General features: G+C 56.8%; 1 protein-coding gene across 5 annotated transcripts in view; it reads right to left on the bottom strand.

Annotated features, from left to right (window-relative positions):
- Window positions 1-25,257, bottom strand: part of NECTIN1 (nectin cell adhesion molecule 1) — an 86,532-nt gene that overhangs the window by 22,043 nt on the left and 39,232 nt on the right. For 4 of the 5 annotated variants that reach the window (XM_035346051.1, XM_035346052.1, XM_035346055.1 and 1 more), the window contains exons 2-5: window positions 24,885-25,235; window positions 23,887-24,189; window positions 23,427-23,544; window positions 19,930-20,081 (exon numbers count right to left, since the gene is read on the bottom strand). In XM_035346051.1, coding sequence (XP_035201942.1) covers window positions 19,930-20,081; window positions 23,427-23,544; window positions 23,887-24,189; window positions 24,885-25,235 — 924 coding nt within the window. Of the gene's footprint in view, window positions 1-11,337; window positions 12,368-19,929; window positions 20,082-23,426; window positions 23,545-23,886; window positions 24,190-24,884; window positions 25,236-25,257 lie in introns of those variants that run through there. The other variant, XM_035346053.1, reaches the window with a different exon arrangement.

Below are 25,257 nucleotides of genomic sequence, written 5' to 3'. Positions count from 1 at the left end.
CTTTCCTCTCCTTCATGGGAAGCGCAGAGCCAGCCCTGGTTAAGTAGCTGCTGGCAGCAAAAGCATGTCTGGAATGCGGCTTTAACCCCTGCTGACCTTCCCTCGCATGCCTCCCGAGCCTCCTCCTAGCCACTAATGGGGAGGATGTTGGATTAGAGCAGGAGGAGCAGCCCGTTAACCCCATGGGATCCAGCAGATGTGGGGCGAGTTGTGGTGGGAGATGCCCCCCGGGTACCTCTCGCCGCCCTGGCTTTTCTCCTGCTTCTGGAGCAAAGCGTGGCAGCTGTCAAACAGCACCTGGAAATGCGCTCTGACAGCTCAGGAAGGAAGCTCTTCGCCTCGTGGGAGGACAGAGCTCAGCAGGAAGAGCCACGAGTCCAGAGGATGCGCCAGCAGCCGCTTATTTGCAGCAGTGGCGGCATCCCTCTGCACGCGCGTGCTGCATCCCAGCCAGGAGCTGTCCGTGTTACCTCCAGACTCTGTGATGTCCCTATCTCTCGGTGGCACTTGGTGGCTCTAGCAAAAAGGGGGACCTTGTTTCTGCTGTCTCCACCTCTGCCCTCTCTGCAGCCAACGCCAGCGGCTTCCCAGGGTGTTGCATCTTGGTGCAGTTACATGGGGAGTGCCCAGCCCTGGGTTATCTGATGTTTCCTCTGCCTCCCAAGCCTTAATTTTAGTTCTGCTTCATTTCCTTGCAGCTCGGCGGAGTAATGAACAATCAAATCCCTTTTGTAATTTATTTCTTCTGCTGTACAGTCTCCAGGAGGTGATGACACTTGAAATTGCCTCTCCTGGAGGAAGGAAGGGGCCGGATCCCAACCCCCCTTACACCACCGTGTGCCTCCCTTGATCTCGGCAGCCAGCTCTAGCTGCCCAGAGTGCAGCAGGTCTCAAATCCATGCTCAGCCAGAGATACAGCCTCGCTTCCTTGATGAGCCCATTAAGGTCGTGCTATTACAAGCAGCCACCAGATGAATTGTGTCAGATAGACGGCAGAGGGACCGCCGCTCGGACTCTGTGTTAATAGAGTTAATTTGCTCAGCAATCTTCAGCATCACTCCCGGGAACGTCTCACTCTGCTCGGCCACAGGTCCTGGGCCACTTTTGCCTGGCTTTGCCCGCAGGGTGCTTGCACCCCAGGACTGGTGTACCCTGGATGTCCCCAGGGGGTGAGCTCAGCTCCCTGCTGGCATCAGCGCGAGGCTGCTTGGGGCACGGGGAGTGCGTGGCGCGAGGAGGAACTGCTCTGCTTCCCTGTCACGCAACCAAAAGCAAAGAGCTGTGCAAATGGGGAGGGGAACAGGGCCACAGCTCTCACAAAAAGCAGCTCAGGCATTGTTTTCCTGGCCCTTTTCCTGCTTTTCTGTCTCCTGCTCGCGGGAAGGAAAGACTCCTAACAAAGGTTGCCTCCCATCTTCCCAGACATCTCACAAGCAGTCTCTGCCTTAGCGTGCAACCACCAATATTTATCCACGCCACCTTCTCCAGCTGGGCATGTGCTAGCTCCCACACGGGGAGCTTCCCCCACCTCCAGTACAGATCAAACAGAAACGCTGGAAAAAGAGAGACCGGTCAGTAAGCACGAGGAGCTGTGAAGCTGTTGATACGAAAGCTAAGGTCACCCTGGGGAATGCAACAGGGGGGGGAAAAAAATTTGCAGTGCTGTATAGGCACTTTACCAGATGGAGATGGTCAAGAGGGCAGTGATCATTCAGAAAAGGCAGAAGATTTGAATAACTGTTCGTGATCCGTCTTGGGAGATAGACTGAAATTTGTTCGTGGCTTTTGAGATGACAAAACAATTTCTGCGTGCTAGGAGATGGCAGAACCAAGCAATTGCTGGACAGCATCTCTTAGGATACTCCACTTATTATAAGCAAATATGTTGGAAACTTAGCCAAAGAGCCCCTAACTCACCCCTGTTAGTTCGTTCTGTTTTTAAATACATTGGGCCAGTTAAATTCTAGAAGGTTAATTCCGGCAGACTGGAACAGGGCACAGAAAATGACCTGAAACCTGTAGGCTGATTTGCTGGCATCAAAGAAAAAGCTAACACGGGCTCCAGTTAATAAAGAATTAAAAGGCAGCAATATAATCAATGCCAGTCTACACGGTTCATGGAAATAGGTCTTGTCAGTCAAACACAATGTCATTTTTTGCCCACTAAACCAGTCATCTCATCAAAGTAAGCACAGAGATGGAACAGAAAACAGATTAAGAGTGACTAACTGACAGGTCTCAGGAGGAGCTGTCAGGAGGGAAGCGCCGTCGGTGGACGCGTTTCTGCCCAGGGTAATGCGGGGAGGAGCAGTGGGCCTGATCCAGCTCGGTGCTTGCATCAGGTGTGTGCAGATAATCGCCAGCTGGGTGCCTCAGCTGTCCCGGGTGAGGGAGAGGTTGGTGCATAAAGGCCGTAATGGATGCAGGATGCTGTAATACAATTACCATTGTAATTGGACAGCTACAGAACCCTGCATCTGCATCCTTACGCTTATTTTTAAAAGGAAAAGAAAAAAGGAGAAAGTAATTGAGTCTAGCTTCCCGATAAGTCTACTGCAAATGGGCCTTAAGGGGTGTTCCTTGACACCTCCCTGCAAGGAACAAACTGGGGGCAGCGTGCAGCAGGCATCGAGCGAGGGCTGGGAGCTGCACACAGAGCCCCAGGGGCTGCCGGAGCACAGCCCCAGGGTCACGCCGTAACCACCCGGCGAGCCTTCCCCGTCCCGAAGTCTCCTTCTCCCCACCCTAATCCCTTGCCGTGTGCCAGCCTTTTCGGCTCGGCAGTCAGCTGAATGCTGAGAGCGGGGACGTGCCCTCCTCCCCGACACAGGGAAGGGGGCGAGCCTCGAGGAAAAAGCATCCCGGGGAGGGAAAAGGGGTCCTGAGGCTGTCAAGGAGGGTGCAGAGCAGCTCCGTGCCTGCTCCTCTCCTGTTGCTCAGGTAACACTTCCGAGGCAGGTCCTCCAAGCAAATTTTTAGGTCAGCTATAATTGGGAAACCTCGCGTGGAGCTATAAAACATCAGTTAATATGCTGGAACTATCTAGTTAAATGCCAATTATAAAACCCCATAAGCTCCTCAACTCAAATATATTAATAACATAATTAAACATTTATTGCTTATGCAAATTAAAAGTTAAGTTAATCGGACATCAGCGAAACCCCAGGAAGTGACCATTTAAGTAACTAATTTCTATTTAATTATGATTCCTTCCTATTACAAAGCCCCCGTGCCATTATTTCTGGACTGCTCGGCAGTGTTTACTCGAGCCGTTCAGCCTCGGCATTCCCACCCCGGTATCCATCGGTAATCCCAGGCAGCTGCAGCATCCAGCCCGCAGCCGGGGACCTCGCACAGCTGGCAGCAGCTGGGCTGGGTGCCCCCGCTCCTTCTCCCACCTCCTCCTTGGTTAAGCTGCCGGGGGGGGCACAGCTGGGATTAAATCTCTTGCATTTTGGAGCGGAAAAGGGAAGGGAGATGCTCCGGACCCATGGCAAGGCACCTGCTGGGGAGGGCAATAATGTGTATTTGTATAGATCTGATGGGCAGAAGGTAAGGATTTAGCTCTTCTGAGCTCCTCCCCGAGCCTTGTCCCTGGTTCCCTCCACACTTTTGCCGAAATCACATCGCTTCTCTGCATCGCCGCCGGGCGAGGGCACTTTTTGCGCAGTGGGGGGATCGCGGACCTCGGAGGATGTGTTCCAGCTCCTCGGGTGGACAGAGCTGCGTGCCAGCGGAAAGCTCCTGTTCATTATTGTTGTAAAGCGGTAATTGAAAGGGCTGGGAGCTCCAGCAGGACAATGAAATGAGGCCGGGAGATGGGAAATGAAGCATTTCGTTCCTCGAGGGATGGAGATGTTTCCCCTGGCGAGCCGAGCCTGTGAGGCCAGGGCCATACGGATGGGCTCCCTCCCTCCAAGCGACAGGCAATCAGTTAAACCTGACAGGTGTGAAGTTGGCAATTTTCTTTTCAAAACTGTGAGATAAACAGGCTGGCAGGAGTTTGAGAGGAGCCGAGAGATAAGGGAGAAATAGAAACGTTCAGGCACCTCTCTCCGTGGGGCTCGCGATGGATGGAGAAGCTACATCTGCTTTGCGTAGCCCCAGATGTAGCCAGCACTCGGGTGCGAGGCTAGAAAAAGGCTTGGTGAAGAGGCATGAATGAACGAGAGAAAGCCTTTCCCATCCCAGATGCTCAGGGGGGTCCGTTAGGATTTGGTCCTTGTTCATTTCCAGGGATTTTGGCAGCACAGAATTGCTCCTCCTGAGCCCCCCAGCAAGCCACAGGGCAGGGTTTTCCGCAAGGGGGAAGACCCCTATCCCTAAATTAGGGCTTTTCCTTCCCCCCCCCGGGGCCGATGCAACCTTTTCCATGCACATTTAAATCACATTCGCAGTGCCCCTGCTTTGCTTGTGCAGGCACGCCTGGTTCTCTTCTTTCTGCGAGCTGGTATGTAAAATTTTAGGAGTGCAACACCCGTTGATATTTTACAGGCTGATCCTTGTTCTGCAAACACCATGTAAGAGGGAGCCTGCATCCAAACACGTCCGGGAAGGCTGTGAAATGCCTTGTTCGGAGGAGGAGTGAGCCAGCCCCCCTTCGCCTTCTGCCAGGCACCACGGAGGGCATCTGAGGCTCAACAGCACTTCTCGGTGTCACAGGTCCCCCAGCTGGAATACATTTGCATAAAGCAATTTCCTCTAACAAATACGTTCGTACAAATCAAACTCAAGTTCGCAAATAATCTGAAAACACGGGGAAAAAAAAAATTAATCAGATGTATTTGTTACTACAAGCAATTCCCCCAGCGCTGCTCTGAACCAGCGAGGTTCTCTCGGTTCGACTTTTTGGGCACCAGCTGCAGGGGGCTCGGAGGGATGTGTGACCTCGAGAGCTCTGCCTCGAACCTCTCACCTCGCAGGGAACTGGGAATCTCTGGCCCTTGCAGCCACAGAAGTGGGTCCCCAAGAGATCCACCTGGTTGTGAGCAGCGTGCAAGGCTTCAGTCCCAGCTAGAAGGGACGTTCGCAGGTGCCGGTGCCCGGGGGTGTCGGACAGGTTGCCTGGTAATTCCCTGATTACGCAGGGCTGTGTCTCACTCTCACTACAAACCCTCCTTAGGCTACGTTAATCTGCGTGGCTGGCAATGAGCGTAACTCCGTCGTGGTCAGAGAAGTTGGGTGTGCTTACACCAAACGGGAGCCTGGCTCTGTACCTTCATCATGAATATTTCTGCCCTGCACCTGCTGCGCAGCCAGCTCCAGGCAGGTACATCTCCTGCTGCTTGCTCGGAGCTCGCTGCCAGAACAAACACGATCTCTTTGTTCATCCCCGGCCACCCTGACCTCGCTCCTCCGCTGCCTCTCTGCTCATTGACCGGCCTCTGAAGTTGCTTTCGTGGCCAGCAGTGCTCGCCTGCAGAGCTGTGGCTTTGAGAAGAGACCCGAGCCACGCTGCCACCTTTCCTGCATGCATTGCTGGCGTTCCTGCCCCCAACGTGGTTCTGTTTTGTTCCAGAGAAACACGAGACGTGGGGGTGCTCCAGGGGAGTCAGCTCCTGCCGCGCTCAGCGCTCTGCAACCCGAGCTGCCCAGAAGAGGCCCCCTGCCATGGGTTTTATCCATCATCGCTTAACTCTAAGGCACGGCCTGGGAAATCAGCGTGGCATTTCCCAGGGGCTCATCCCAGCAGGACCACGGGCAAAGGCAGCGCCTCCTCCCCTTTTTACCATCCTCGACCCTCACATCTCCTTTCCTTCCTCCCCTTTGCCCCCACCCCAGACTTGGCTGATGGGGCTGGGCCAGCTGCGGGGGCTCCAGCCCTGTGGGATGCTCCCCTCCTGGGGCTCCTGACCCGAGCGGCTGCAGCGGAAGCAAAGCTACGCTTCCAACATCTGTCCTTCCTAGGAGGGGCTGGCAGAAAGGGGGAAACAAGGGCGGTAATTACAGGAACACACAGATCCAGCCCGGACAGCGCTCCCAACTCCCTTGGCCACGGCACAGCCTGATGATGAGTCTTTCTGGCTTTTCTCCCTTCACATTTGGGGGTGATGCTCAAGGGCAGGGCTCCAGGAAGGAGCCTGCCAGGCACACACAGAGCATCCACCCACCCATCCATCCACCCATCCATCCGTCTGTCCGTCCATCCACCCATCCATCCATCCATCCATCCATCCACCAGCGACCCCGGCTGCTGTGCCTGCAGACGGGGAGCCCACGGGCTGCACCGCACCTCTCTTGGTGCCTAACCCCAACCCTTCCCTCTCCGTCCAGCTCCTCCCTTCACAGAGGAGACCGGGTCAGGTTCAGACGTGGCTCAGGATCCCTCGTCCTCTCCCCCAGTGGCGGCGAGTGCTGGGTTTTGGTTCGTGCCTCCAGCAGCGAGCCACGTGCTGCAGTCGGGCACAAGGATGCTTTCCCCGGGAGCCTTCTCCAGGCCAGAGGCACGGCAAAGCACCTGTGGATATCAGCGCAAGGAAGACCGTGCACATTTTCTCTGATCCTTTGCTTCCTTTGTCTCTCACTCCCTTGCAAAACCCCGGGACTCGCAGGCTGCCTGCCTTGATCTTTGGGAACAAGGCTGCCTCTGCAGGGTGTGCTCACAGCCACGAAAGGGGAAAGGCAAAGCAGGGACCCGGCTGATCTTTGCTCCCGAAGGACCCCGGGCATCCCTACAGCTTTTACACGGTTCCGGTGCCCGATTGCCATGGTAGCCAAGCGCTGTGCTGCAGGAGCATCCTACAACCTCAGCCCAAAGGTTGTCCCAGCCTGGTGTCCTGGCCCAGCCACTTAGCCCTGGCTACGTTTCAGCCTCAGCCGCATCCTTTGACAAGGAATTTCCCTTTTTACACTGTAAACAGGGTAAAAAAACAACTCCTTTTATTTTTTTACACTATAAACAGGGAAAAAAAAAACCTCTACTTTTATTTATTTTGAATCCATTGCCCAAGAATTTCCCATCATACCACCCACAAAAGCCATCGTTCCGTGTCCACCTTCTCGGATGTTGTTTTCAGGAGGCTTCCAAGATCTCCAGACTTGTTCTGGAGATCCCGTAAGCCTCTGCCTCCATCCGCAAGGAATTCCCACTGCGAAGCACTGCAGAGCACGGGAGCAGCCCCGGGATGCTGGGGAGCAGCTGCCATTCCTGCCCCCGCCTCTCCTGACAGCCACGAGCCACGGGATGCAGAAGGACGCGGCCGGAGGTGCACAAAAAGAGGGGAACGTTTCTTCTTTTAAAATTCTTTATTTATAAAAAAGTACATTTTTTTTTTTTTCCACAGCTGAGCCACTATTGTTTTTTTTTTTTTTTTTTGTACAAGTAAAAGGAAGGGTGATGCAACACCCCGCCCACACAAATTATAACCATGAGAATGTCCCCCTGGACCCCAAACAAACAAATTATTACAAAGGGTGGAAAACAAAAAACAAACAAACAAAAATAATAATCATAAAAGTCCATTACATTATTATTATTTTTATTTTTTCTTTTTTACAAAAGCACTTACAACACAGATAAAAAAAAAAAAAAAAAAAAAGAAGAAGTGGGGTTGGGGCTGTTTGTCTGCAGTCTTTATTCCACACTGATAATTACAGCAAGAGGAAGAAGAAAACGAGATAAAATCACCGGAGCTAAGGAATCACGTTTTAAAAAAATAAAATAAAAGAGGCAAAGGAAAAGACAAAGCAGATCCTCAGCGAGAACACCTCGGCCAGCACCGGGGCGTGCCAGCGAGGATCCGGCTCCGCACGCCTGTTGCCTTCACCCCAAGCACATTTCGTGGCCCCGGAGCTCTCCCCGCAGCACCGGCTGCCACCGCGAGCCCCTCACCGCCAGCACCCCCCCTGCTTCTCCCCATCCTGGGACCCCCGACCCATTTCGGACCCCCCCAGCTTCGTGCAGCCGCCGGCACGATGCCCTCACCCAGCTCCCGTCCTCTCGGCCACGGGGGCTTTCCCTCTGAGCTTTGAGGCTCACACTGCCCACGTCGGCGTGCGTGTGCGTGTGCACGGGAAAGGCAAACAGCGGAGGAGATCTGCAGCCCCCTTTCTAATTGCATTCCCTTCTCTAATTGCTTGGAGATCAATCTTTTGAGTCTCTCTCTCTCTCCCTCAGCCCCTCGGTGATTTCTGCTGAACAGTTGTGTTTCTTTTTTTTTTCCTTTTGACTCAACACCAGGAAAATGGCTCCCTTTGTCCCTCGTGTCTTTGCAATCAATTTGGTGCTACCATTCGAGTTTGATTTTTTTTTTTACTAAAGAAACCTTCAGGTTTTATTTTATTTTTTTTTCCCCTGGACCGAATGAAAATGATTTAACAACCGTGGGGGGAAAAAAATTGTAATTAAATAAGGGAAAATAACATCACTAGGGTGAATTGCTAGGAATAATCCTAGATGGAAGCCCCAGCAGGAAAACAGCTGGGGTGTCTTTGTACATAACCAGGAGGATCGTTTGGGGTTGTGACACCGAAGTGCCTGCTCCTGAGCACACGGAGGGAAGGGGCTGGGGCTCGGCCTTTTTCTAGCTGGGAGAGCTCCACCAGGATGCCCGGGGGGCTCGGGGCAGCCCCCGGCTCCCTGCTCACCTCTCCTGCCCTCCCGGCTGACTCCAGAGGTGCTGCGGTGTTGCCCCAAATTGCTGCCCGGGGTCGAGGTTTGGGGAGGGAGAAGCGCCACGCTGTGTTTTTCCACAAGGAGGAACCCCGGGAAAGGACCCGCACGATGCTCCATCCCTTTGAGTGGAGGTAAGGCAGCTGTCCCTGCCTCCGAGGCACTCTGCCAGCAGCTGGGGTCCCCGAGCAGGGCGCTGGTGCTGTCTGGGGACCCCTTCCAAGCCCAAAGCCAACTCAGCTAAGGAGCTGCAGCATCAGTCGGGGCATTTCCAGCAGCTCCTGGCACCTAGGCAAGGCAGGGTGATGCCATCCCACAGCAGGCGATGGATGGGCGAGGACAGGGACGTGCTCTGAGGGGGTCCCAGCCTCCTGCCCGCCCTCGGTCGGACCCAGTGGGGCCGTGTTACACCTCCTCAGCACTTTCTGATGGCAGGGGAGCGGAGAAGCAGGGGATTGGGGTTTGGGTCAGCTGAGACCCTCCTGGGAAGCTGGAGGGGCTCCTGGTGGGACCCCTGGTGAGCCCAGCCTCGTGTGAGGTGGGGACAGGGACGGCTTTTATCCTGCAGCCGGAGCAAGCCCTGCTCTAATTACCCGCAGGGGCCCCCTCCGAGCAATTTAACCCAGAGGAGGGGGTGAGGCTATTACCGGATCAAAACAGCTCTCAGATGAAACATCAATCTGCGGCGCTATTTTTCCCCCCACACACACTTCTTTCTTCCACCTCGCTATAGATTAATGGCTAATCACTTGGTAATTACCACCCCAAGAGTCTTTCGGCCAGTTAGCTGACCTCGCAGGGGACGGCAAGAAGCAAATCACTGCCCTGAGGTGGCGTTTGGGGACAAGTGCACCAAGGGAGGGACGGATGCCAAAGGGCCCAGGGGTGAGGAGGAGAGGAAAGGACCAAGGAACCCTGGCGATGCACCACCCGCTATCTCCTCTTCTTCCTCCGAGCCCCCTGTTCTCCCGAGCCCCCACATGGGCAATGGACAAGCCAAGGAGGCTGCACCCCAAAATGACGCCTCAAAGGGAGGGTAATAACTACAGCATCAGCAAACTGGGGGCAGTCGGGGGGCTCTGCAGTGCTGGGGAGCCAGCGCAAGGCGATTTTGCCAGATCAGCCCTCCTGGGAGCACTGCAGGAGGTGGAAGAATCGCCGCCGGCCCCCGCGGCGTGCAACATCCTCATGTAATCTGTTACGGGGGGGATGGCAGAGGTTTCATCCCCTACGGGGGCTGCTTGGTTGTGGGGCGCTCCTGCTGGCGGTGGGGGGACACGGGAAGGTCCGGCCGTGTTTTGGTAAGGGTCAGCCTTCAGGTTGAGGCGGGCAGGAAGCAGGCAGGGCTGGCAGGAACAGCAGCACGATTCCGGGGCAGCAATCGGATTTCCCACTCCCGTACACCGCTCGTGCAATAAAAGCGAGCTGCAAACTGCGGGTGGCTGGGGCTGAGCTCCATGCTGCCTGGCCCGGGCGCCGCACGCCCGAGGAAAGCAGCGGAGGCCGCCTGGATCAGAGAGCTGACCTTGACTCATCCGCGTGGGTCTGGCTCCGCAGCCGGCCTCCTGCAGCAGGATAACCGCTGGATGCGAGGGAACAAAACCCAGCGGGGAAGGCAGGAGGAGAATCAGCCCCGCTATTTTTAGGTGTGCGTGATAACACAGCTCGGAGAACTGGGGGGTTCTTTTCAAACAAAAGATTTATTTATACATCAAATTAAAAAACGAAACAAAAAAAATAAAATTAAAATTAAAAAAAAAAAAAAAGAAGAGCGATAATCCCCAACCCAGTGAGTCTGATTTGGATAAGGTGTCAGAGGGTCCGGGAGCCTGGAGTCCCATTTACCCACGGAGCAGAGAGAGCAGCAGTCCGAGCCCCCATCCCACCGCAGGGGCCCGGGGGAAGGAGGACGAGATCAATACCCCAGGCTCACTCCCTCCTGCCCTATCTACCGCGGCGTTGCTGATCCGAGGGAGAGGATATCGGAAAAGTGGCGATCAATGCAGGCGAAGCAACGCATCTACGGGCTAGGGCTGCTGCTGGAAGAATTAAGAGCCGCCCGCACGCTCTGACCGAGAGGAAGAGAAAAAAAACGAACAAAATCAAGTGTAAACACATGACAATTAAGTCTTAGTGGTATGATAAAAGCACGGGGCCTGTCCCGAGCCCCTGCAGCACCGTGGGCAGGGTGGGAGCGCTGCCCCCCCCCCCCCCCCCCCGGGTGCAGCCCGGGGCTGGAGGCTGCAGGATGCGCGCCCGCAGCCAGAGCAGCAGAGAAGGGGCCAGCGCTGCTGCGAGCCATGGCGGGGGGGGAAAAAATGTCAGCAATAAATACTCCTCGTCTTTCCTTTAAAATGAACGCTCCAGCAAAGACGGAAAATGAAAAGGCAGGAGGTGATAAATGGGAGGAGGAGAATGGCAGCTCCGGTTCCCTGCCCTGCTATCAGCCCGCACACCCGGGGCTGGTTTTGGGGCTTTCCTCCCCCCTTCTCTCCTCATTTTCCTTTTATTGAGTCGTTAAAACCTGGGAGCGGGTCCCCCAGGCGTGCAGCGGGCGATGGGAACAGCACCCAGACCCCGCTGGGAACACCGTGCTCAGGAAGAAAAGTCCTTCCACCCGACAGTGGCACCTCCGTTTCCTTCGCCACGAGCTTCTCTGGCCTCTGTCCTGCGGACAGCCCGGCTGGCCCCCTCCCCGGGTGAAAACAAAGAAGAAGACGACAACATACAAACAAATTCCAGTGTTTCAGGGGTGTGGAAGTGGGAGGAGGAACCCTGGGGAGGGACGCGGGGCCGAAGGGCCCCCTGAGCTATGAAGACACGAACAGAGTGTAATATACAGGCTGGGCACCAGTCGTCAAAGCAAATAGTAACACCTACGCCACCGACCATTACAAACACCACAGAAGGGGACGAAAAAAGTCGTCGAGAGAAATTAAAAAGGCAAAACCAAAACCGAGAAAATAATTACCCGACCTCCCACCTCCCGGCCCGTCCCCCCCGCCAAAAAAAAAAAAAAAGAAACAAAACGAAAAACAATCCGTAAGCAAAGCTTTCCCCCCGCCGTGTCCCCCCACACCCGCTCGCCGGAGCCTCCGAAGTCCGTGGGGGGCGTGCGGGGGGCGCGGGGGCCCCGCTGGGCTCGGCGGCGCCGCGGGGGGAGCTGGCGGGCGCGTGTCTGCGTGCGGGCGCGTGGCTGGAGCCAGGAGGCGAGCTACACGTACCACTCCTTTTTGGAAATGAAGGATCCGTCGTTCTGCGACACCATGTTCTCGGCGATGTCGAGCTGCTCGGGGTCGTACTGGAAGCCGAGTGTCCTTTCGTCGTAGGGCTCGGGGTGCGCCTCGCCCTCGTCCACCGTGAAGTAAGGCCGCTTGGCGTCCTCCTCGTACTTGTTGGGGCCGCCCAGCTTGCGCTCGCCTCCCGCGTCCTCGTCCTCGTCTTCGTAGGTGCTGCCGCCCAGCGGGCCCGGCTTCTTCTCGTCGTCCGAGTCGTCGGGGTACTGCAGGTTTTGGGCCATGGGGGGGTGATGCTGCGGGATGCCGGCCTTGCTGTAGCCGTTGCCGTACACGTGCTTCTTTGTGCTGTAGTCACCCTTGAAGGTGTGACGCCGGCGCCGGAGTACCACAAAGAGCACCACGGCCACCACCAGGACCAGCGAGACGCCTCCCACTATGCCCCCGATCACGGGGGTGGGGATGTTCGGCTGCACCATGGATTTGCGATCATCGATTGGAGACGGGGTGTAGGGAAATTCTGGGTAGGAAAAGACAGATGGAAGGGGGAACAGTGTCAAACCATGCGGAAACGCGCCCTCCCTCCATGCTCTCATTGCCTTTTTTTTTTTGTTTGTTTTGTTTGTTTAGGGGGGTGGGTGGAGGGGGGTGGGAAGATGAGGGTAAGGAACAGGGAAGGGAAAAAGCAGGGAAAGGGGAGAAGGGTGCGTCGGAGCAGGGCTCAGAGCGGGAGCTCTGCCCCAGCAAGGGGATGCGGCCATGCCGTGCCAAGCTCGCCAAGCTGCATGCAGGAGCCCAGCAGGCTGGAAGCGGCGTTTCCCTCCCCACCCCTCCCAGTTCCTCCAGGCGTGCTCGGATCCCACACCCCCAATGCCATCGGTCCGGGCGCTTTCCGTGTTCCGGGGAGGTTTCACGCGTACCGACAGCCCTGGAAGATGCTCCGGCGCAGGGAGCAGGACCCCAAACCCACCCAGCAGCGGGCACCGAGCGGCTGCGGTGCTCCATGTTCCCCCCTCCTCGGCATCCCAGCCCACCCTGAGCCCAACCCCGAGGGCAGCAGCGCCTCGTTGCCCCCACACACACCCCCCGGACACGCGGTGATGCTCGGGGTCGGGGCTGGCTGCCCGGCGGCGCAGGGACACCAACCTCCCCCCCCCTTCTGCTCCTGTGGCCGGCACGGTGCCACTGCTCAAGCTAATCTTGTTCCGACAGACACCCTGACCCGCTCATAAACAAACAAGGCTAAAAGGAGAAGAAGAGAGATGGGAAAGCAGCTCCCTCCTCTTTCATGCAGTTTGAGCCATGCTTTTCGGCACAGATAGAGTCTGATCCAGGACATAAGACACCCTTCCCAGCCCTCCCTCGGCGCAGTCACAGCCCCTGGCCAAATCCTGCTCTCTTTCTCCAACTGCCCGTCGAGCAGCGGTGTCCGGGAGGCTTCAAGCACCAAGTGGCATGCAGCCAAGCTTCTGTGTTAGGGCAGGAAATCCTGAACAAGGCAGAGCAGTGCAGGGAGTGGGCTGCCCTGCAGCACAAGTCAGCCCAGCCACGAAGAGAGAGGGGAGGAAAGAGTTTGCTTCCTCTCCGCAGAGGCAGTTCCAGAAACCAGCTGCACATTTTGGACAAGGGTTCTGAATCCGAGCAGTCGCCGGCCTGATCTTTTTGGCGCAAACGTTTTGCTCGTGCCTGAGAGCTGTTTCACCCCTGCCTTTCCCGAGACATCATCCCAACAACGGCGTCGTGGTTTCTGCAGCGCTGACTTGCCTCGAGCAGAGCCTCACGAGCCTGAAAGCAGGCGCGGAGCAGCACAGTGGGCAGAGCGGGCTGGGGGGGGGGCAGGCAGATGGAAGGCTCCCTGCTGCAGCCAGAACAAGGAGAAAGATGCTGCGCAGGCAGGCGTCAGCATCTCTTTCCAAAGCCAGCCCTCGGAGCAGGAGCGAGGGCATGCATTTCAGCACAGGGAGCTGAGGCTGGGCTCTGGGAAGCCAAAACCACATGTTGCTTCAACAGAAGGCTTGTCATAGCCAGCTGCTTAATGCAAAGCCCCTCTGCCGAGCCAGCAAGAAAATGTCACGTCCATCCCCTGCTAGTCCTGGCTGCCGAGGGCTCCGCTTCAACCACACGAGCATCCGCGCAGCATCCAGCCCTGCCCGTGCCAGCTCCCGCCCCAGCCCTGCAGCCCCGTGGAGCCCAGTCCCCAGAGCCTGGAGCTGCCAGGGAGCAGGGAAAGGGCCAGCGAGCTGGGCCAGACCCCGGGGGCGATGTCGGTGATGTTTTCCTCCACCTACAGCTCTGATCTGAAGCTCTGCGCGCTCCTTCCAAAGGCGCCTGGCCCGTTTTCCCATTACGAGCCTGGTTATCAGCCCAGGTTGGAGGCACGGAACGAAAGGGCGAATGTTTTCCTACCTCTCCCGTATATATTTATTTTCTCCTGCCCTTTGTGCTGCCCGCCCCCGAGATAACGCTCGCCTACGTGCCACCCCCGTGCCAGGGCCACCGCCGCGGACACGGCAGCCAACGCGCCGCTCGCGGGCTTTCACACGTTCTTCGGCTGAACCTATTTTCTGCTCAGCTCCCGTCCCCGTCCTCCTCGCAGTGGCCCACTTCCCATGCCAGAGAAAACCGAACCAAACCGTGGGAAGAGAGGGATTAGAAAGACGGGAAGCCCGCAGCCAAAATCACCCCTTCCCTCCCCAAACCGGTCCCCCTCCGCCGCCCACCCTCCGAGCCTGCGGGACCGAGGGGCTCAAGGGGCGCAGAGGGGGAGCGTGGCCAAGCCTGGTGTGTTGGGGGGGGGGCGGTCAGAAATGGGTAAAAAAAAAGAGGAAAGAGTGATCCAGGGCGGGCCGAGGCGTGCCACCGCCGCTGGATGGCGGTGCAGACCACCGCCGCCTCCCTGCGCCCCTCTCCGTGGCCTCTGGGCGCCGGGCACCCTCCTCGGATGAGCCGGGATGGGAGAGGGACCCTTGGGTGGCCTCTGCCCTGCGACAAGGACACCGAGGACCCCGCCAGGCTCCTTCGTGGCTCGGGATGCTGCTCTGCCAACCCCGCAGAGGGGAGGCAGGGTGCTGCCCACCCGCTTTCGTGCTCGGGGTGTAAAGGAGAGCGCAAGCGCGGGCCGGGGAGAGGGCGGGGGGGGGGGGGGGAAGTGTGGGAAAAGGATCCCCTTTTTGTGTCCGAGGGGCGCGTGAAATTTTTGGAGAGCGGTGCGATGCCTGAGCGTGCTGGGGGCCCCCACGTGAAAAATCCATTAGGAAGAGTCTGGAGAGAATTAAAGCCGCTGTGAAAAGCGGAGTGGGGAAACAGGAGACGGCAGAGCGCAGGGAGGGGGGAACAAGCCGGGCTTTAATGCCAGCATAAAGAGCCTCCCCTCCTCCTGCTCCCACCCCCCCCAGCCCTCATAAAAACAGGGAGCGCTGTGTGAATAGGAATTAAAGCAGCAACACTATCTGCTCGCTGCCCGGCTCTGCCAGCTGTTGCTTTCAGCCCAGCTCCCTGACCCTGTGCCAGCTCCCGCAGGGCTCCGGGCGGCAGCTGGGAGCGAGGAGGTTGGGGATCGCCCCGGGGCTTCGCTCCGGTTCCCTTTGATCCCTCCAGCATCCTGCTCCTGCTCCTGCCTCCCCCAGGAGGGGGCTCGGGGGCTTCTCCCGCTGCTGGGAACTGGGAGCTGGCAGCACCCAGGGGCGCAGCCGACCGTCCCCATCACGAGGGTGGCTTCAGAAAATACATGTGTTAAAATCGCTCCTTTCTGATAATGGCTGGTTTCCAGCACAAAAAGGGACCTATGCAGATCACGCCGCCCGCCCATCCATCCCTCAGCTACGGCTTTTTGAACCTGCTGGCCAATTTTGGTGCTATCTGATGGAGGAGGAGCAGAATTATCCCCACCACACAGCTCTCGGAGAGATCCGAGGTGGGATCCCCGGCAGAGCTGGGACCTAAACCTCATTAGACATCAGAGAACCCGCAGGGACAAGAGCCTGCTCCCAAGGGCGGGAAGGGCCCTGATCAGAAAAAAATAAATGTATTTTTAGCCACCAGATTATTCTTCTATGACATGCAGGAAAGCCCTTTCAAAAGCCCTCCTGCTCATCGCACTGCTGGGATATCTTACAAGGTGCTGCTTCCTGTGGCCACGTCTCTTCGTGAAGTCACAGTTCCATCCTCTTCCCTTCAATCACAAGGGCCAAGGAGAAAATCAGCTCCAGGCGAGGTTCTCGCTGGAGCCAGAGGCATTGAGGAAAACGTCAGACTCCACGAGAAATCACCTTTCGGAGATGTGTCAGCCCAAGCTGCTCCTTGCACGGAGCTCCTCCAGAGGAAGGCTCTGGATTTCCTGCTGCCTTGCAGAGCCCCCCCTGCAGCAGCAGCTGGTAGGGGCGAGCAGCAGCTCCGGGGAGGAGCGGGAGCCCTAAAAGCAGCGGGTTCCCAGCTCCCAGGTGGCACCAAGCAAACACAGTGCCTTCATTTTATTATTTTTAGGAGACAGATTGCTGGCGGCAACCTGTCCGTGCGAGCACTGTCCACGCCAAATCATCCCGGGACTTTGACCCCTTCTGCTCATGAGTCACGACAGGGAGAAACCTCCGGACCTGCCCCAGCCCAGACAGGGCTGGTTGGAGAACCTGGCGGCATCGCTGCCCTTTTCCTTCTCAGCACCCCACCTCCTGCTGGGGGTTGGTCCTGCCGTCCCGTCCCCGAGCAGGGCACTCCTGCTCTCCTTGTGCCGCAGCGGCGCGGGGAGGAGAGGAGGCAGAGGGGGGAGAACAAACCACTGGCGCCTAATCCAGCAGTGCAGCAGCTGCCGCTGGCGTGTCAGAGTGTGACGGCTTTCAGGCCAGATGCCAGGAGAGCCTGAGGTTTTAATCTCCCCGCCAGGTCACCTACTGCTTGTCAATCAGGAGCTGCTCCCGCGGGGGCCCTTGGCACAGATGCCAGCAGACGGGGTGCAGCAGACGCCAGCTGGAGGGTCGGCATCAGGCAGAGCCCCCCCGGCCGGCTGCCCTTAGCCCCCCTGCCCTGCGTCCTCCTGGCTGGAGCAGCCCCGGGTGCTGGGTGGTGGCTGGGCTGGGGTGCACCTGCTGGGGGACAGGCTGTGATGCTGCCCAGAGAGCGCTTTTTCTCGTGCTCGGAGCCCGTCACAACCCCACGGGCTGTTCTCTGTGACCTTGCTGCGCTGGGCTGGCTGGTGGTGTGTAAATAACTCCCTGCTGCCAGCTCCTGCAGCTCTCCCCCACCCGCAGCCAGGGCTCCAGAGCTGCCCAAGAGCACGACGAGGCTGGCACTGCCCGCACGGACCAGCACGGAGCCTCCCGTCCTCGCACGGCTCTGCAGGGTGACCTGGAGCCCTGTCCCCTGCCGACACGGGGTGCACCCACCAGCTCCAACCCTGCAATTCTCCCCCGGCTTTGAAGCCTGCCCGCTGGAGAGGCGATGCTCTGACACCCTCCCCCTCCTCCTGAAGCCAGGGCACGAGCGCAGGGATGCCCCCAGCCCGTGTGCCCGAGGGCCAGGACATACCACAATAACATCCCAGGGCACTAAGCGCTGCTGCACGGCAGCAGATCCATCCCAGCACGTCCCCACCAACACGTGCATGCTCACACGTGCCCATGCCCCGACGTTCATGCACGGCTGCACAGCAGGGCAGCCTCACCAAAGGCGTGCAGCTCTTGGGGTCGCACGCGGCCGTGCACAGGGACGGGACCTCCCCTCCGTGCCGCGCTGCCACACGCGTGTGCAAGCACGCAGGGCACGCGGGCAGCCCCGGGCAGTCCATAACCCCCAGGCTTTTATTATGTCACCCAACCGGCCGTAATAAATAGCTACATGTCACACTACATGGCTTGGCTGCGACTGACAAAGGTCCTGCAAGGCAGGAGAAGCTATTACAGGAACAGATTGCAGGAATAAAATATTAAATTTCCACTTATCAATCCCTTTAATACACTCGAAGTCGAACAGAAGCGTGCAGCCGTCTCCCCCCTCCCCGAAACGAATCGGGGCTGACCCAGCCCTGCTCCTCCTCCCAGGGGCTGGGATGGAGGATGCTGGGCGGCTGCTGCAGGTTTTTCTCTGCATCAACCTTCCGTGTTTCTTTTTTTTTGTGTGTGTTTTTTATTTAATTTTTTCTCCCCAGGCTGGCTGCTCACTGGATTGAACTCCGTTTATGGCATGCATCTCTTGAAAGATGTTTCGTGGTCCGCTGACAATCCCTAAATTGCCTGCAAGACCCAAACAAATGTACCTGTAATAGCTGAGAGAGGGCGGCTGAGCCCTCCCCACCACTGGCCTAATCGGTCCTGAGGGAGAGCTGGATAAACATATTCAGATCCAATGAATTATTAAAAGCGTGGTGGTTTTTATTTTTTCTTTTACACGGTGGAGCCCTGGCTTAGCGTGTTGGTTGCTCCCTGCTCCTAGCAGGGGCTGCTGCAGCGTCCCTCCGTCCCCCTTGTTCACAATTTGGATTTTGGGGAATAAACAGGGATTTTACAGACAAACATCTACCCAACGTTATTCCCTGGGAACCCCACCCGTGCCCGATCTGCTCGCCAGTGCTGCGCTGGTTGAGCGTGAGAACGACGCTCTGCCTCTCCTCTGAAAACCACCAGGACGGGGGCATCCACCGAAGGCTGGGGGGAACCAAAACCCCGTGCCCCCCGAGGAGCCCGTGGCCGTACAGCTGCCCGAGGTGTGCTGCTCTTGTGGGGCTGGCAGTTTGCAGAGCCCCAGCAGCTGGGTGGGTTTTGGCCATGACCTTGCTCTTTTCTGGGGGGTTTTGGGCAGGGATGGGGCAGGGCAGGTGCTGCCCCACGTCGGTGCTCAGCCAAGAGCTCTGTCAGTCTGGTTCCTTCCCCCAGCAAACAAAAAATCCCCCAGACAAAAGCATGTACCAGGAACAACTCGGCAGGCACGGATCCAGGACAGGAGGTGTGAATTAAAGGCCTGCCACAGTGATAATGATCATAAATAAATACTTCATAATTAGCATCTAATTAGCACATCCCATCCATTGACCTCCGAGTGCTCGGATAGAGGAAGATTAGCCCGCTTCCCCCACGTCACAGCGAGGGGAAGGCAGCGCCAAGGGTGCCGGCTGTGGTGTCACGGCTGGTTGCAGGAGGCCAGCAGCCCAGTTCCCCCCAGTTTCACCAGTTCAGCGGTCACCACTGCTGCCCCCCAGCCCCCCCCCCCCGTGCACCCACAGCCCCGGGGGGCACAGCTCTGGAGCCCAAGCACCCCTGTGCACCCAGCGTGAGCCTGGCTAGCTTGTGCTGCCTGCTGCCTGGCCGTGGTCACCTGGGGACAGGGGGCACCCAGAGGAGCCCACCATGGAGCCCCTGCGCATCGCCCCAGAGACCAGGCAGGTGTCCTGGGCAGCTGTGGCAGGTGCTTGATCCCTCCTGTGCCTCCCTGAGAGCTCCTTTACCCACGGCAAGCCTCCCTGGTGCAAGAACTTATGGTCACTGCCCAGCTGCCACCTCCTGACCCAGTGCATCCACCACTCCTGCAGCAAGCGGGGTGAACTTCCCTGCTCGTTTTTGGGCATCACCGTCTCCACCTGACACATCTGCACGCTTCGTTTTTTCCCCTCCCGTGTCTGCGCTGATTTGCGGCTTGCCAAATCCTTTCCCCCACCCCACAGGGCCCCGCGCAGCACCACGTCCCAGCAACACCACACACCCGAACAAATGACTCGCCCATCTCACGCTTCACCGCTTCAGTGGCAGCCTCTGTCCTCATCCCACTCCTTCCACCTCCCAGCAAGCACGTCCCCGACACGTCTTAGCTCTTAACACGTCCAATGAGCCATCCGAGCCCAAAGCAGATGAGGGGAACGAGACCGAGCGCGTCTTGGTGTAAGAAAGGAAAAGACGACGAGAGGAAAGGAGAAAAAATCCAAGCAAACCCAGGAGAAAGCAAAGAGCCCCTGCTCCCTTTGCACCACGACTCTCCCCCCTAGGGACACCAGGGGTTCGGATGGACACAAAGAAGACATCGCTGGGTGTCAGCAGCTCACACCCACCTCCTCTCCCCACCTCCTCCTCCTCTTTCAGAGCACGCCAGGTGCTTTCCTACCTGTGACATTGACTTCCACCAAGCCCGACCGGGTCCCGATGGCGTTGGAGGCCTCGCAGATGTAGGTGCCAGCCACGCTGTAGGAGACGGGCCCTTTGAAGTAGATGGTGTTGTTCTGGATCTCCACGCTCCCGGGCAGCGTCCCGTTTGGCCTAGGGGAAGAGAAAGACCGTGGCAGAGCCCGGAGGTGGTGGCTCGGGAGGGCCAAGGGGTGATGCTGCTTCTGCTCCTGCCCTTGGGCAGGTCCGGGTGCTGGTGGTGCTGGCTGGAAAATAGCCGGCCACGACCACATAGTCAGGCGTGAAACCAAACCCTCGGGCTGAAGCGTTACAGGGTAAAGTCTGGGGTGTCTCCGGGGTAAATCCTTTGCGTGATGAGGATCGGCTCTGTACGGATCTTTTGTTCTCCCTCGTGATTACAAGAGAGACTGGAAATATTTGGGTCACATCGAGCCCCTTGGGTTTGGCTGATGGGATGCAGAGCGCTTTTAGTCCATGTTCTCCCCGTCCAGAACACAGAGAGCCTTAAAGTGGCTCATTTCCCAGCACAATCCCCACGCAGGTGCAAGCACGGGGTAAAACAGCCAGGTGATGGGTTTCTTCCAGGTAGCTCACCCCTAGCAGGCCCATCTTCAGGGTGTTTCTCCAGCCTTAACTTCCCATTTGATGGAAAATACGGGAACGGGACAGCAACCTAACCCTGCTTCCCTCCAATTTCCTGCCCGTGTAACTCCCGGCTGATCAGCCGGTGTTAATTGTAACTCCAGCTCGAGTAAAGTGGTGCTAATTTACAGCCCTGCCATCGCTGGCCTGCCCGTGTCAGCAGAGTCAGAGAAGTGTGAAACTGGAATCATGCAAAGCTAAGTCTAGAGGTACACAGAATAAATGAACAAAGGCAGATAAAAATGAAAAAGCCTGTGTGTTAGGAAACGACACACATGGCCTGGTTATTCTTAATTACTGAAGCAAAGTAAAGTAATTACTTCTCTTAGGCAATTAAAAATTACTCAAGTAATTCTTTCCCCTCCTCCCAACAAAAATGTGCACATATTGTCAGCAATTTGTAAGAAACAAAAGCCAATAATGGGGCGTAATTATATTTGTGAAGAAGGGCCTAAATGCACACGGGCAAATTTTGCATGTCTATATAGACACACGGGCACATACGGAGAGCAAACACCTGAGTCAGAAAAAGGGGCATTCCCCCCCCAGCCACATCGAGCCAGGGATGCTGATGGAGGAGCAGAGCAGCCTGATTTTGGTCCTCTGCCGGGGGGTGAATTAGGGCTCTGAATTTACAAAGGCAAGGGCACGCCTGCAAGCTGCTGTGGGGTGCTAAGGGAGGCTGGGGCTGCTTCTATCAGCTCCTCCCCGGGAAATGAGAGGAGAGGAAGCAGGGCCAGCCTTGCCCGCTCTCCCCCTCTGCTTTCCTTGCCTCCTGCCTGCCCTCTCCTTACCTTCAGCTGCACTCCACCTTTCCTTTCCATCCTCTTTCAGGTCAATAATTCTATTTTCCGTCCTAACTGACCCAACAAGTGTGCCAAAGGGAGAGGCTGGGAAATTGGATCGAAGTGCTGTTGGGCTTAGAAACCTGTACTCTTTAATTCCGTGCTCTCCCTCTCTCCCTTCTTCTCCCCACAGGTCTTCCTCAAAGCCAAGTATTGATGCTCCCTCTGCCTCTTAGCTGTACATCAAGAAACCCTCGCCAGGACAGCAGGTTAAAGACAGACAAATGGACACACACACAGCTCACGGAGAATTCACAGGAAAGCCTTTCTTTCCAGTGCTAAAAAAAAATTAAATCATCAACCCCACAAGCACAGAGGAACCAACTCAGTGCTTGGCTCAGAAATGTGAAGTTGCCCAGAATTATTTCTGCCAGAGCTGAATTTATTCCCCCCCCCCCTCCCCCCAGCGTGCCAACCAGGTGTGGAAACGAAGCGCCAGAGCTGGTGATGCTGTGCCGTGCTCAGCCCCGACACCTGCATCCCCCATTGTGCTTGAGCCCCGTTGGTAGCTAACCCTTTTTCCTGCCCCGGGCTATGTGAACATCACCTGGCTGAGAAATCTGGCAGCGGGTTGCCCCATGCTTCTGCTCTCAGCCTGCCTTCAGCATGGCTGCGGGGCAGGAGCTAGAGATGCTGGTGCTGTTGGCTGTGAGCTCCTGCTGCGGACAGCCTGGTGCCCAGGAGCCCAGCAAGAGCTCAGCCTTGCATGAAAGAGCAGAACAAAGGGATGACTTGCCCAAAAGCTGAGAGAAAACCTGCCTCCTGTCCCCGGCTCCATCCCACAGGGCTCTCATCAGCTCAGTTCTCCGGCCCTGTTGCACAGAGAGCCGGAGCCGGCATCTCCTCTGCCCCGGGTGCCACAAGGTGCCTCCAACACCTGCCTGGCAATGCTGAGAGGAACCAGAGAGACCCCTCGGAGTTTAAATCAAGCTAGAAGAACCACCAGAGACAGCTGGGGATGAGAAGTAGAAAAAAAAAGCAAGAAAAACAATCCTCTTCAGACTTGCATTGTGAGCAGTTTGATCTGGAAGCAAAATGAGAGAGAATATGCCTAGCTCCTTGCAAAGCCATTTTGAGAGCCTCTTTCCTGATGACAAATGCCAGATGAAAAGAAGAAAGGATCCATTTTATCTTTCTATTTTTTTTTAAAGCTACATAAGTGCTGGTAGAAAAGGAAGAGAGGGAGGGAGAAGCACCTCAGGTTCCATCAATTCCCACCCGGCTTCCCGGGCATCCCCCGCTCGCTGCTCAGTCCCTTCAGTGTGCTCAGCCAAGAGCTGGAGCTCTGGAGGACGAGGAATTACTTCTGTTTAATGTCAGATGCGTGGGGATGAGCGCTCTGGAGGGGAGCTCCTGCTCACAGCCAGGGCCGGTTCCAGGGAAAGTGGTTTTTTTTTTTTTTTTTTCCCACATGCAGGGGAATTTTGTGCTATTTGTGCCCCTTTAAGGAAGGGAAATTTGTGTTGTTGTTTTTTTTTTTTTCACTTGTACTGAAGCACTCAGTGGTGCTGTGCCACAGCTCAGATGCCTCGCCAGTGCAGAATATTACTGCAGTGGAAGGGTACTGGGAGGTTATGGTACTAGGAGGTTATGCTGGGTGCTGAGCAAGCACCCAGAGGCAGGGGTCAGGATCCTCACCACTACCCTTCCTCCCACCTCTGAACTGGAAGATGCTGGGGAAAACCCGGCTGGAAGGCAGGGGATGAGCTCTGCCTGTCCCACAGCAGTGGCTCAGCTAAAATCCAGTCCCTGCTGGCAGAAATATTCCAGGAAACCAGAACCAGCTCCCAGCTTTCTGCAGGGGCGCAGCCCCAGCGACTGCAAGCATCCATCCCTCCTCTCCCAGGGGTGGGTTTCTCCTTGGAGCGGCACCGTGACAGCAAGGGGACAGGGAGTGGGCTGAGCAGGGGTGGCTGAGCCCCCTGCAGAGGCTCCTTGTCCCCGTTGGAAGGTGACATCTGGGGACAGCAGGAGCACTGCGGGTACTTACAGCTTCCACTCGTAGGTGTGAGCGGGGGGGTTGGCGTCAGACTTGCAGATCAGCTTTACATCCTTCCGATTGAGGAACCAGTTGCCATCGAACCCCTCAATAGTGACTTCTGGCTCATCTGCAGCAGGGGAAAGCAGGACGGGAAAGCAGAGGGAAGAGTTACGGGGAGGGAAGGGGAGGAAGCGGGCAGAGAAGAGGGGGCAAGGAGAGAGAAAAAGGGAGGAACAAAGGGACATGACAAAGGCAGCGAGGGAAAGAAGGTAGGAGAAAGGGAAAACATTGTTATTCCAAGGGATCACTTCAATCTTCACCCTCCAGAAAAAAACAAGCTGCTCCCACTCCGACTCCTCCACCAGACCAGCACCATCCCTTCAGAAAACTCCTCTTTGGCCAGGTTTTATCCCCCACCCCAGGCACCGATGCTGGATCTCTGCTCCCTGGCCCTGCCCCGCTCACTTACACTGCACGTTGAGGGTCATGCTGTCGGTGAAGCGCTCCAGCTGGTAGTTGACCACGCACATGAGCTGCTGCCGGTGGGCTTCCCGGCTCGGCACCAGGCGGTACCGGCTGATCACCGTGATGGTGCCGTTGCTGTTCCGGATCTCCTGGAACTCCGCTTCCCCTTTGAGCTTGGTGTCCCAGGTGACGGTGCTGGGGGGCTTCCCGTTCGAGGAGGTGCAAGTGGCCACCAGGATCTTCTCTGTCCTGCCAGCCTTGGCGATGAGGGGCCGCGTGGTGCCCTCCATCCGATTCGTGGGCTTGGCTGCAAGAAGTGCAAAGAAGGAGGAGGACACGGAGAAAAAGGTAAGAAGGGATGGTTAGAAAAGCAACACTACCTTCTCTGCTACAACTCAAGAGACATCTAGCATCACTGAGACTGTGACAGACCCTGCCGGGAATCCAGAACTGCTGCAAATTGCTAGCAGAAAAGACTGGTGGAGGTGCCCTGGCTGTACAGATACATGGCTGTACAGATACATGAGGAGGTTGGTCCTTTCCTGCCATAGGTTTTCAGCCCCGTTTCTACAAGAGAAACCCAAACTGGAGAGCAAATGAATCATGTAGACCTTGGGTGGGGTCTCTTCATTCACAGCTCTAAGCTCTGCTTGTGCTCAGGGCCTCTCTGTTATCTGTTCTCTCTGTTCCTTTAACAGACACAGGTGTGTTAACTCACCACTCCCCTGGGGAACAGGTCACTTGTATTGTGCCTGCGGTAAGTGACAGGGGAGCTGAGGCCTGGAAGGAGGAGGAGATGTTCCCGAGACAGCTGGGTGAACCACCTACCCTGAGTTCCCAGCCCTTTGCCTCTTTACAGTCACCTTGAAAGAGCATCAGAGGTGACATTGACACCCAGGATTCGCCTTCTCCCCGAGTCCCCAGGATGGGATCCTCAGGTCCCTCTAGACGTCTTTAACCGGAGAAAACAGTTTGCACCCCAAAGCCTGCCCAGTGTCTTACCCAGCACGGTGAGGTTCAGCTGACTTTCCCGGTTGCCGGTGGGGAATGTGGCGAACTCGCAGATGTACACCCCCTCATCCTCCAGCTCCAGCCGGGAGAGCTGAATGGTGCCGTCTTTGAAGGACGGGTTGCGGAAAGTCACCCGCTCTTTGTAGGGTGAGAGGATGGAGACCCCCATGGCCGGGTTGTAGATGGCCACATTCTGCTTGGTGCCGTTGGTGGCCTTCTGCCAAGTGACCTGCGTGATCTTCACATTGGGGAGCGGGTTGGTGAAGCTGCAGTGCAGGACCACGTCTGTCCCGATAAACCCCGAGACTGTGTCATTGACTAAGACAGTCTGAGCTTGCAGCCCTGCAATGACACGGAAAGACGT

This window comes from Oxyura jamaicensis, chromosome 24, assembly GCF_011077185.1.
Source record: "Oxyura jamaicensis isolate SHBP4307 breed ruddy duck chromosome 24, BPBGC_Ojam_1.0, whole genome shotgun sequence".
NCBI lineage: Eukaryota > Metazoa > Chordata > Aves > Anseriformes > Anatidae > Oxyura > Oxyura jamaicensis.
The sequence above is the reverse complement of the archived record's forward strand: the minus strand, read 5'-3'. Positions and strand labels throughout refer to the sequence as shown.